The sequence below is a fragment of the Drosophila persimilis genome, unplaced genomic scaffold, assembly GCF_003286085.1.
Source record: "Drosophila persimilis strain 14011-0111.01,24,50 unplaced genomic scaffold, DperRS2 tig00000606-arrow-arrow-pilon, whole genome shotgun sequence".
Classification (NCBI taxonomy): domain Eukaryota; kingdom Metazoa; phylum Arthropoda; class Insecta; order Diptera; family Drosophilidae; genus Drosophila; species Drosophila persimilis.
Window position 1 is genome coordinate 873633 of NW_020825324.1, and position 13448 is coordinate 887080.

The following is a 13448-nucleotide window of genomic DNA, read 5'->3' on the forward strand; positions in this document are numbered from 1 at the left end:
CCGGAAAATAACTACTAATCTAGTTGTTGGGTTCTGTTACGATCCCAAACAAAACAATTTGTGCAATCTAGAATAGCTGCTGCTGTCTGGTTCAGCCAGTACTTGATCGTTCTCATCTTTGCAGTTGATCTCTCACTGGGAGCGCTACTCATTGACCTATGTATATCTAGCTCGCTCACTCTTGCGATGGACAGGGTCGACAAGAGAATGACGACAGGAAGGGAAGGGAAGTGTACGTCCGTCCATGCATATTATGTACAACATTTGAGCACGGCTTTTGTTTATTTTGTTTTGCAAATATTTGTGTACCGGGTACGTGGTTCGGTTTATTTTTTATTACCTTGAAGCGCAATACTTGTGCCGTACCAAATAAAGACTGCACCTCTGACTAACCTAACTGTGTGGGTGTACGTGCTGTGAGCACGAGTGTGAGCGGGATGGAACGAGGGCCGCTGCTGCCTCTACTGCTTGTGCAATTACAGTTAATAAAAAATCAACTCTAGTTTGCGCTGTTCCGTGGCATACAAGTTATTCAAAAGCAATTCCTATGCCTACACCATGGGAAATAAAACAATTTCCATGTCGGGTGCGTGTGTGTAGGGGGTGTTGGTCCAATGCGTTTATTTCAACAATTAAAGAGTGCAATGCTTACATACACTAGGACAAAATAAACAAAAAAATTACAGAAAAACGTGCAGCAATTATAATTCTAGAAAAATATTCAAACCCTTTTAGGGCCGTATTTAGTACTTTCGTTTTTTTTTTTGTTTGCTTACATAATTCGTTACTTGAGAATAAAGGGTATTATATATTCCAATGTCTTTTTGGTTCACACTTTTGAGATTCGTTGTTGAGAGACGACTGAATGGATCTTAGGCTCAAAGGCACAATCGAGGGATAAGTGAAGGAAACGCGCTTTCACGCAAATGGGTACGGTTTTTGGGTATACATTATGTATAAGTTCATATTTATATATAAATATATCGAGACAATAAGCTGGAAATACTAAGACGGGATGTCGCTGAATACTGAGTGCTGTAGTTTGAAGAGGGTACGCAATAAATAAACAATTTTCACCCAATTAACACGTGCTATTTGTCACTTGTCCACGCCCATGGCGAGCGGGACCATAACGCATTTGGAATATCGATCTTGGCCAGCGTAAACAGACTCTTGGATAACATGCGGCAATCATTTCAAGGCCACAAAAAGCTGTGGACAGGGGCGGACAACTAGGGGTGGTGGGTGCAGTGGACGGCTAACAGTGGAGTGACTAATGGTACTAAAACCGGATAATAGAGGATTTAAAACGAATTGGAAAGCTCTGGAGTTGTCAGACGCATGGCGAGTGCACCGACTGCAACCAGCAAAAGGCCCAGGCTACCACCAGGTGCCAGGAGTGAGGCTCCGCTAGTGCTGGACTTGAGGGCTGCGTCCATCGATGAGGAGGCGGCCGGGGGTGTCTGCACCTGCTGAGACCCTGGTTGGGCCGCTGCCATGGGAGCCAATGGAGCAGGTCCTTCGCCGGGTGCTGCCGTCGGTGGCGGAGGCGCCGGATAGCAGGCGATCTTCTCCACCTCAATCATCTTGGTGCTGTCGGCCGGATCTGTCTCATTGACCTTGGTGGGCACACAAATAATTCCACCGGGTGGCGGTGGAGCTGCATCTGCCGAATTAGGCACGGTCATATTGGAGGTTTCCGGGCTGAATGGCGCCATAGGAACAGGCATTGCAGCTGGCTGGGCATCTTGGGTCGTGTTCATTGGTGCTGGTGCTGCTGCAGCTACTCCGGCTGCATTGATAACTGTGGTGCCGTCGCTGGCATTCACCGGCACTCCATTGTTGATGATGATAATGCGGTCCTGACCGGCAGCTGCAGGAGCTGCAGCTGGCTGCGATGAGCTGCCACCGGAGGGGGTCAACGCGTGGCCAAGCAGAGCGCCACCCAATCCACCAGCAAGTAGACCCGTTCCTGCAGAAAAGCTTCCGTATTAGAGTGGAGGAGATAGAGAGAGATGAACTTACCAAAGCCCAGGCCTGATGATGATTGTTGGGGTGGCTGCGAATAGTAGGTGGCCCCTGGAGGCAGAGCAGAGCCAGCCTGGTAATATGTGGCCCCCGGTGGTGCGGCTGCCGGCTGATAGCCCCCGCCCATGGGCATATGTCCCGACGAGGGATAGTAGGTGGCGCCGGCTGGTAGATTGCTTGGGTAGCCATTGTGTCCGCCCGATGGATAGTACGTGGCTCCGGGTGGTGCTCCGGCATACTGGGTGCCATGGTTTTGGGTGGCCGTAATGGGCTGATGGACGTTTGAGGTGGCTGCTCCATAGCTTGGCGGAGCGGCACCATAGCTTGGCGGAGCTGCCCCATAGCTGGGTGCATGATAGGAGGGCGCCTGCTCGTGCACATTTGGTCGAGCGCCGCCTACGGGATTTGAGGCGGAGTAGGCGGGTGGCGGACCCTGGGGCACATTCCAGCCAGCTTGAGGAGCCGGAGCCGAAGCCGGATTCGCGTTCGCATTCACATTCGGCCGATTCGGCTGCGAGTTGTAGTTGGGATAACTCAGCTTGGCCACGTCCGCATGCGAGTTGCCGGCCGCATGTCCGTTCGTGCTGTAGCTGGGCTGGGTCACATGACCGTTGGAGCTGGATGAGGATGATGTTTTGCGCTGGTTGCTGCCTTGGTTACGTCGCGCATCCACAACATCAACGCTCCCTTGCGTCAGCAGGAGGGCAAACAGGCTGAGGGCGACTACTGCGCAATTGGAAGAAGCCATCCGTGATCCGGTCATCTGCCTCCGTGACAGGTCGGTCTTAACGATTTTCAATACTTTCGATGGCCCCTTGAATACAGAGCAGACTCTGACAAAAACAGAAAATTCTGCGAAATGAAAACGTTAATCATAATTCAGCGATCAAATGTGCATGCTAATTACAGAAACCAGTTTCTCTCGACTGCTGCTGATGATGGTACTGATGCTGCTGCTGCTGTTGCTATTGTTGCTTGCCTTGGTTATTAACTGATTTCACTTGTCTGTTTTGGACCCAAGCCAGGGAAAAGCTTTCGAACGTTCCGGACTTCAACAGATGAATAATTTGTATAACATATCGATAGTCGCGTGGTTCGATGCAAACTGAGCGCAAAATGCTAATCGAGTTCAATTTTTTTTTTCAATTATCTAAAAATGGTTTTATTGATTCTATTAATATTATCTTTGGACTGTGAATGACTAAATAGGTATCGTCGAGAGCCGAAGTTCGTTCGTATTGTCCCTTATCGTGCGTGTTTCGCGGACGAATTTTTTTTATAAAGTTTTAACCCTTACGTGCCCCCAACAAAAATGAAGGAAGTCTGCTCCTAACAAAAGGCAGACTTATAAAAGGAGATTGATTGATAGCGCCGTGCCGGAGAGAGACGAAGAAAGTTTAAAAGATGGTTTCGTCAATTCGAACACGCCAACAGAGTAAGTTTGCCGTGTGAAAATATATAAATAAATGTAAATGAAAATGCAAATGAGGAAATGGTTGATGCCGACAACCTTAACAAAAAATATCCATCCGTTTGCTTCCAAATTCAAAATTAATAAGAATAAAACTATAAACAAAAAGTGCAACTCTTTGTCTTATAATAGGAAATATTAAATCCCACGGGCCTGTTAAGGGTTAATCCACATCAACATGTGCCATCTCACTCACAATCACTATACCACTCGCATGTTTACCGACGACACCACCTTGTATATTTGCTTCATGGTTTGGCTGCTGCTGCGAAGCGTACCTAAACGTCCGCCTCCCAACTTCTTCTTGGAGCGTGAACCTTCGCAACGAATATTCTCGGAGCGTACTTGAACCTCCACATCCCAACATCTCCTTGGAGCGTACCTGAACCTCCTCAACGAATATTACCCTCGGAGCAAACTTGAACCTCCGCATCCCAACTTCTCCTCGGAACGTAAAAGAACTTCCGCAACGAATCCTCTCCTCGGAGTGTACCTGTACCTCCGCGAAAAAGACCAGCCCGAGAGGACGACAACACCTGACCAGCAATTAGTCACGGCAGCCATCCTCGCAGACGACCCAGAAGGAAGCTGCTGGCAGATGGCGCAGAGAGGCGTTCCATCAGTATGAGCAAATGCATTCCGGTTTAGCTATTGGCTATTTACATGACTAGTGAACTACTTAGAGATGATTTTGTTATCCCGCTCACAAATTTTCACATTCGCATGACTCTGGAGAAGCTTGATGGCCACCATCTTTGAATGGTGCCTTCGGCCTTCTTGAACATATAGTTGAAGCCAAATCGACCGCACCCACGGCACATCGAAACTTTTAAAATAAATGTTCTACTATATAGGGGCAATCGCTACAATTTCTTTTACTCCTGTGATTATAAGGTGTCTGATTTTCTCAGACAAGAATGGGCCTGTTTTCTTTTCGATACCTTCACTAGATAAATTTATAATCGAATTAGTATTTTTATTTTCTTGTGTATTAATCTTTTTAGGAGTAAAATATGTGAAATTTCTGTGTGTTTATGAATTTGAATGAGCAACCGCCAGATCTAACGAACCGGATTCATTCGATTTTCAATATACCCGCCGAGCTGACAATTTGAAAATTATCTTGCATCTGGCAGCGCTAGTGGCCACACCACAACAAGAAGAATTGCAGCTCTGCATAGAAATGGCGGCATCGATAAATTTTATTCAAAAATCGATAACATCATGATAGTATCGGGCTCAAATCCAGTAAGTAAAACACACTTTGTTACAGGAATATGCATCGCTAGTAATCTCCAGCTCTCCTGCTAATGTGGAGAGAATGTGTGAGAAGGCATTGCGCGAGATCAATTGGCTTACAGCACATACCAACAGAATATTCGTTTTAAACAAAGACCCACTTCCCTCGGGATGAGATGGGATCTATCCCCACGATGGTATACCTAGTGCTCGGTTTTATAGAAATTTCTGCAAGTTGCTTGTGTCGTTTTGGAATAATTAAAGCCAATTATACATTTGTAAGCATTTGGCAAAGGACTCCATCCTTTACAAAGACTATTCACAAGCGCACATGGACACTAATAATTGATTGATTGATTGCGTGGCTCTGTGCAAAGATGAAAAATGCATAAAAATATCAAGTGCACAATATACATTTTCTTATTTACGAAAAATCATTTATTGAGTAAATTTCTTTTCGATTTCATTTTTTTTTTTCACATGTTCACAAAATTGTATTTGGGTTTTCTAATTTTATCCTTGGCCTTGGGATACAATGTAAGCTTGTGGGTTGTATTTTTTGTGGCTTTGTATTTGTGTTAGTTAGATTTTGATGTTTGTTTAATTTGGTGTGGTAAATTTTCGTATTGAGCGCTAGCAATTAACATTTAATTACACCGAAATGGGGAAAACATCTTACGCAGATTAGTACGAGTATACATCTATGTATATTTGTATAAGTTTTTGGTTTTGGTTTGGGGTACGGGTACGGATACGGATTGAAATTATAGAGAAGAACTTTGTAATTTTGATAATTGGTAAACAAATGCCATTTACTCGCTGGTAAATACTTGGTTCTAAACTTATATGATACAACGGCAGACATGACATGACATCCTTTAGTACGTTATATCTCTAGGGGGCGGTTTGCTTTAGCCCATGTAATGTCGTTTATATGGTTATATGGTTTGTGTGTACTTTATGGCAGATATAAACATACACAGAGTGGGTACAGCACATACATATGGATATGTATACATATGTATGTATGTATATGTGGCGTGGTGTTGTTATTGTACAATGTATATTCAGATCCATAACAATACTGATGGCATTCTGATTGGGCATACAAATACTAGTACCTCTCCGACGTTCTTGCTCATGTCTTTTTGTTTTGTTTTTTTTTTCTTTGAATTTGTATCTTTTTTCATAGGAAACAACAAAAATGGACGCAAAATTATTGTTATAGTAGTATTTAAGTTGACCCATTTTGCTTTTTATGTTTGTTAAACTATTTATGTATATAGGAATATGCAAAACGTACACTTAATATATTTTATTTTTAGGTATTTTTTCGCTTTTTTTCCCACGTTACTTCATTAAGGTTTCTGTTACTATATAGTAAATGCAGCTCTAAAACTTTGTATTCTCTGACATTGTTTATTTTTAATTTCTGTGTGGGTATTGTATATAGTCCTTATGCCTGCTCAAATACATTTAATAACATTTCTATAGAAATATTCAAAGCTGAGGTAGTTTATTCATTCATTATTCATTTACTTTAGTTTATGTTTAGTTTAGTTTACGTTTACTCCATATAGTATATATATATATATGTATATATATATACATGTATATACACGCACGTGGTTAGCTTACGGGTAGTATGACGGTATTACAGGTGTAGTCATCTGTAAACACAACTGTACCTCCATCTCTGGCATCTCATCTTATCGGTCATATTTAATTCATTTGGGGGTTTCAGGGGGGTTCTGTGTTTGTGGACAATTTACTCGTAGAACATCGAAAGCGTTTCGGAAACGAACGGATCAGTTTGGATAGGACTTGAGGAATTCAGGAAACGAAACCAACTGAAACCCGACGGGGCCAAACCAAAGCGTAAAACCGGGTACAACTAAAAATACGGAAATACTGAACTACAGATAAATAAAAGAAAATAATAAAAACAAGGGTGTAACAAATTTTTTTGTTTGTTTTTTTTTTTTTGGTTTTTTTTAATAATATTTTACTCTTTTTTTGTTATATTTATAATATTTATAGATATTTTAGCTCTGTAATGTAGATACAATTTACAATGCAGATACATCCGTGTCGTCAAATCAATCCGATTAAATGAACTTAACGTAAGATGTAAAATGTAGACGACGCAAAAAAAAAGCTCTAAACTAATTTTAGATAAAGATTACAAATAAAGGTAAATTTAAAAATAATTAATGTAAAAATATTGTGTTTTTTTGTGTGTTTTTTGTAACTTTTCATATTCATTGTTATTTTTTGTATGTTTTTCATGATTTTTTTTTAGTTTGGTAAGTATACATACATATATAGAAATATATATATATTTTTTTAAAAGGCTTTTTACTATGTAGTTTTGCTCGCCGTTCAAAAAAATGATAAAAATGCTTGGTATATATATTTTTTAATTATTTTACTGTTACGATGCGAGGGTGGGGTGTGGTATGGAGGGGCTGTTGGAAGTGTTGGGGGATATCCAGCGAGGGGCTTTAATTATAAACTACTATCACACAGGCAACCCATCGCTGGATGGAGTAATAAGGAGAAAACGGACCTTCTGGATCCAGGGGCTTCTAAGGTTTCTGGGGGCTTTATGGCGGCAAAATGAAATACACAACAACAAAAATTATACAAATTAATCAAATTAAAGTTAATCAAAGAGGATGCCCATTATGGGTACACAATCAATTGGAAATCCAATCCTCTTCTCTCCCTCTCTCTCTCTCTTGCTCTCGCTCTCGCTCTCAAAATGCCTTCGGCTTAGTACACAACGGGTATGATACGAGTAACTATATCGTTGCTGGTTGCATCTATACACATATTGAATAGGTACTGTATATATTTATGGGTTTATTGTAGATTACGCGTTTCGGTTTAGAGTTTAGAGTGGCTTGGGGGAGCCTGGATTACGGGGTGGGGAATCATTTTAATGTTGCATTTGTTGATGAGTATGGGAGGTGGCTGTAGTGGGGTGGGGTGTGGTGGGGTTGCTTGTATGTATGTATCTTTGCAATAAACATAACGGTAACTAAATATATGTTGTAGCTCAGTCTCCAGTTGATTACCGTGTATAATTTATTACAAATCGAAACAATAAAAAAATATATATAGGTATATTTATAATATTAAATCGTATTAAATTAAGGACTATCATATATATATGTATGTGTATATGTATATAGAAATATATATCATATATTCAAAATGCTTGAAATGTACAAAAACAAACAAACAAAGTTTAGTGGGCTGCGGTTTAGGGTAGGGTTTTCTGGTTCTTACGTTTCCAGTTTCCTATTTCCTCTCCATTCCACTCGTTTCGCGTTTCGTTTCCATGCATTGGCTATACATAATATTATTCATGCATTTTCGTACAACTATAGCAGATTTTTTTTTTTCTGTTTCTGTTTCTGGTTCCTGTTGAGGTTGTTTTTTGTGTTTGTGTTATACATTTAAATTTACGAATAGAGTGTGGTTCCGCCTATCGAATTTCACATAGAGAATTCAGTGTGTGTGTGTGTATGTGTAGGGGGGTGTATCAAAATTTCTTGATTTTTGTTTTCTTATTTTTTGTAGTATTAATATTGTAGCTTTTTCTTTGATTATTTTTTTTTTTTTTTTGGGTTTCCCTATTTTTTTTGGGGCTTTTTAAGGTTTTTTTTTTTAGTACATTTCTCTTACGGGCTGACACAATAGGTTTATTTCTCTTCCATTTTCGGGATGGGATCTTAAACGCTAAAAATATATAGTAAATGTTGAAAGTTGTATTTCATGTTTGTTTTCTCGTTTGCATTGAAAAATGTTTTTCGGTTTCAGTTTTTCTCGCTTTGTTTTTATTTGTTTTGTGTTTACTTTTTCTGTTGTTCCGCTGTTCCAATCTCTGCGTTTCGCTAAGTTGTTTGGTACAGTTTCGGAAATTTGTTGTTGTTTTATGTCGCGACGTCTTTCAGAGTGGGTCTGATTTTCCTTTCATTTTGTTTCATTCTGACTAACTTTGCTGACTCTTTTCGTCCTTGCTGGTATTCATGATTTTTTGCTGCTCTTGATTCTGGCTGGATTTTGCGTCCAAATTTTTTTCTTTTCGAAACTAAACAAAATAACCCCCAATTTGTATTTTAGTTTTTTTTTATTCTTATTCAACGTTTTCATGATCTGATCTCTTTTTCAAATGCTATTTCCTCGGATCTTTATTTCATTTATAATTATTTTCTTAATTCTTCTTCTTGCTTCATTTTCATTATAGTTTAGTTTTCATTTAGCTCTCTTTCTGCGTGTCTGCGTTTCCCTATCGTCGATTTAACTGTGTGAGAGGCGTCTTGCGTGCTGGGCTATTTGCTGGTTTACTGCTTTGCTCTGCTTTCCTGCTTTCCGGCTGTCCGGCTGTCCGGCTTTCCTGCTTTGTTAACGGCGCTGTACTCCTAGTCTAGTTGGCTTTCTTCGTTAAGTTCCTGTTGCTGCTGGCTAGGCTTACGTTAAAACTCGCTTCACATCGTTATCCCTATCGCTATCGCTAATCGTTATCTTCGCGTTTTAAAAAGAATGTCTCTGTCTCCTGTCTCACCTCCCTATCTATCTCCTGCCTTCCTGCATTCCTGCCTTAGTGCCTTAACAATTTGAAAAACAAATCTCCCATATTTCCTCGTATAGTAATGGCTTAAAAACTTTCATTTAAACATGTAAAACTCCATTCTCATAGATGTAGATGACCAAAAAAAGATTCGAAATAAAAAATACAATAATAATAAAACTCTTGATTTGTACTCGTGTTTGTACCGCTAAAAACGTTTTCTTTCTCTCTTCAATTTTCTTCCTTTACTTTTACTTTTACGTTTCCTTTTTATCTTTTTGTTTTTCTTTGTTATATAAATATTCTTGTATATGTACATACATATATAAAAAAATATGCCTTTTTTTAAAAGTATTCCCCTGCCTTGCGCTTTCATTTTCAACTCACTTCCCATCGGTATTCCTTTTAAGCTTCTTCTGTGTAGAGTTTCCATTTTTGCTTTTTTTCATCATCTTTCAAAGAGTACAAACTGCCTTTAGTTATAAGAAATTAAAACGCTTAAAAAAAAAACCAAACGAAATTAAATCTTGTCAAATCTTGTGATGGCAAAGCAAATTTTTGGTTGTTTTTTTTTCTGGTTGAAGTTGTGGTTCTGGTTCATTTGGTCTTCTTCCTCTGCTGTTCCTGAATCGAGTTGTCAAAGTACTTTTGTGGTTTGGTGTGTGTCTGTGTCTGTGTCTGACTTTGAGTGTGTGGAATTTTTTTTGCATGTGTGTGTGTGTTTGTGTGTGATTGAGAGTGTTTAGGTGTTTGTGTATAAAATGTACATCAAAAGCATTTTTTGTTGTCGTTAAATAATAAAAGTAGATTTTTTTTATAAATTTTCATTTTTTTTTTTTTTTGTTTTTGTCGTTTTGTTTTAGTAAGTAGTTTTTTATAGTTTAAATAGTTGTTAAATTTAAAAACGAGTTTATCACACCTTAAACGTTATCAGTACTTGGCACAACTTACAACACAAAAAAGTACTTTTCTCTTTTCCCATTCATTTTTCACTTTTTTTCCTTTCTTCTTCTTTCTATTATTTTAGCTTGCCCAAAAACTCAACTGAATTTCAACTTTTCGAACATTTTCCGAAGGGGGGAAAACTGCACAAAAAACGAGCGGCATGTGTGTGTGTGTGTGTGTGTGTGTGTGTGTGCAAGGGTATCGTGAATGGTAAACGACTGACAATGGTACACTGTCCGTCGACTCGGTGTCCAGGCCAACGGCCAGGATTGTCGAAGAAGTACAGACACATGCCAAGGTAGTTCTCTGTTCCGATTTTTGCTCAGTTTTTGCATTCCCCTTGGGTTGAAATCCAGTTTTGCTCTTGCCAAACATCCTCACATTTGCCGCTTTTATGTATGTTCGTTTTCGTTTCCTTTCTAACCGTTGCTCACCTTCCTTCTCACTTCATGCTTTAATAACGATATAAAATAGCCTCTAAATACTAAAAAATAATTTCGTTTCTGCTGTTCACTTTCCGTTCTCGACATTCCCCAAATTACAACTCTTTCGTCCTTCGTCCATATCCATATCGTTATCTTTATCCCTATCGTTATCTTTGTCTTCGTTTTCAACGTTTCAACGCGCACGCTAACTCACAAGTTTTCATTTTTTTGTTTTTTGTTTTTTGTTTTTTTTTTTTGTTATCCGTTCTCTTCGTTATTTCTTGTTTTGTTTATACTCGTATTATAGTATCATATCATATCATATCATTTCATTTTTAACCCCCATCGAAATAAACCAGAGCTATAGCTTAAATAAATCCTCTTTCCTTCTCTCCTTGATTCCGTCTCTCTCGCCTCGCCTCGCCTCGATCTGATCTGACTTTTCTTTGATTCAGCATTTGGAATAATAGTTTTCATTTCTTTGTTCTTTCCTCTCTTCTTCGAATTCTCCTCTTTGTAGCCGGGGAATCTTTTAGAAAAATTCCTCACTTTCGTTCTTTATAAATATCGTTCTTTTAATCATAGTTCCACATGTCTATATATATCTATATATATGTATATGTATAGGTCTTTGTATTGACAACTTTGGACATTTTTCCATAGAAAAAAAATAAAAAAAATATAATTATAATTATAATAATCCATTAGAATAATTATTTTTATAAAAAAGGGACAAAAATGATTAGATTTTGTATATATATAAATATAAATATATCTATAGATACACATTTATAGATTCTCAAGTATAACAAAACAAAATGTCACGCATTTTCAACATATACATATATATAATCGCATATATATATAGTGGCTTGATTCCCGTATATATAGATCAATGTTAATGCCTAGCAACATTCTTATATACACTTCCCATCCTTCCTATCTGCATCTGTTTATCCTCAGACTCCTACTCCTAACTCCTCCTTCTCCTTATCCTGCTCTTATCCCGCGATTTCCTCAGTTGAATCTGCTTCTGCTTCTGTTTCAGGTTCAGTTTCAGTTTCAGTTTCTGGTTCTGTTTCAGTTTCAGTTGGTCTGACATATGTATATTATCTGGGTGGGGAGTTCGACCCAAAACAAATCTTTTGTCGCATAGGGCTTTGGTGGGTGGGTGAGTGATTGATTGATTGGTTTGATTGGTTGCTGTGTGATTTGATTTGATTGGATTGGATTGGATTGTGGTTAGGCTTTAGCTAGTGGGATACCTTTCCTAAAAGATTCTTTTTGTCTGAGAAGATTTACGATCGAAATTGGTTTGCTTGATTTCTTTTAGTTTTAAATGATATGCCTTTTCCAAAGTTTGAATCATTTTCTTTTGTTTGCTTGTTCTGGTTCTGGTTCTGTTTCCGGTTGGTATTTCTTTCTGGATTTCCTTTCCTTTCTTTCCTTCTCATCTTTATTTTTATTTTGTTTTCGTTTGTTATATTTATCTTTTGCTTACACACTAACTTTAAGGTTTAGGTTTCTCGTAATTCGTTTCATTTTCTCTTTTTTTATTTTTATTCCATTTCTGTGTTTAGCTCATTTTTAGGATATCTATTCATTATGAACGTTCTTTTGTTTTTTTTTTGTTTTTGTTTTTGTTTCTTTTTGCTTTGTTTTTTCTTTTTGTAGAAGATAATGCACTTACATTGAGGTATTTTAATTACTTTTTCAATCTTCTTCATCAAAGTTCTTCTTGTGGTTTTCTTCCCTTTGTTTCTTCTTAAAAAGAACAAGGAAAATCTGATATTTCAAAAAATTGGGCTGCCCCTAAGCTTGTACACGCTGCTTGCTGGCTTAAAATGCTTCCTGAATTTTGTCCAAAAATGTTGTTCTTCTCTTCTTTGTCTGATTGTTTGCGTTTTTCCACAAAATTTTGCCACTCGAAAGTTTTCATCTTGTTGCTTGTTTTGACCGAAATGTTTTTTCTTTATGCTCTTTTGCGCTTGTTGTTTTTTGTTTTTTGTTTTGTTTTTGGTTTGCCGAAATGTTGATTTTTCTTTTTAGTTTTTATTTATTTTGGGTGCCTGAATATAACAGTTCTCTCTCCCTCTCTCTCTCTCTCTCTCTCTGTCTGTCTCTGATGCAAGTGTTATACAAACAAAAGGGTTTGGGCTGGCTGGGGCTTCCGGGTGTGGTTTGAATTTGATTTGATTTGATTTGTTTGGTTACATTAATTCTATGGAATAGCTACTAGCTACTAGTTGTAAGATTTACGTTAATTATTAGTTAATAGGTAATAGATGATGCCTTAAAACATCACAGAATTGGGCTATTGCTGATGCTATATGTATGTATATGTATGTATGATTTTGGCTTGATTGTTGATTGTAGTTTGATTGTTTGCTGCTCACGGGATTCAGTTACTTGGATTGCGGTTTCTTTAGCTATGGCTTGATTCTGTCATATACTGTTCTCTACTGCACTCTACTGTGCTACTGTTCTACTGTTCTACTGTTCTACTGCTCTACTGCTGCCATATGGTTTGGACCATATTAAATGCACTCTTCAGTTTTATTTACTTGTGATTGTATGTGGGGTTCAGTTTGGATTTTGGATTGTGGCTATGTCTATCTATGTCAATATTTCTGTGTGGTGTCCCATCCATGTATAACAGCTTGTCTCTCTCATACACGCTCAAACGTTATAACGTAACACTTAATGTAACGTAACGTAACGATAAACTTTTCTTCGTTCGATTAAAAAAAATTAACATTTC

At 38.3% G+C, this 13448-nt stretch overlaps 1 protein-coding gene across 1 annotated transcript; it reads right to left on the bottom strand.

The window, feature by feature from the left end:
- Nucleotides 1-582: 582 nt before the first annotated feature.
- On the bottom strand, nt 583-2791 carry LOC6597398 (atrophin-1). The gene is made up of 2 exons (XM_026990722.1): nt 2026-2791; nt 583-1972 (listed from the first exon to the last, which is right to left on the bottom strand). The coding sequence occupies exons 1-2, from the start codon at nt 2789-2791 to the stop codon at nt 1305-1307; spliced, it is 1434 nt and encodes a 477-aa protein (XP_026846523.1). The 3' UTR covers nt 583-1304.
- Nucleotides 2792-13448: the final 10657 nt, after the last annotated feature.

Coding starts and splice junctions, on each gene's coding strand:
- LOC6597398 (XM_026990722.1), bottom strand. CDS start 2,791: ATGACCGGATCACGGATGGCTTCTTCCAATTGCGCAGTAGTCGCCCTC. Junction 1,973..2,025: donor ATCATCAGGCCTGGGCTTTG/GTAAGTTCATCT, acceptor GCTTTTCTGCAG/GAACGGGTCTACTTGCTGGT.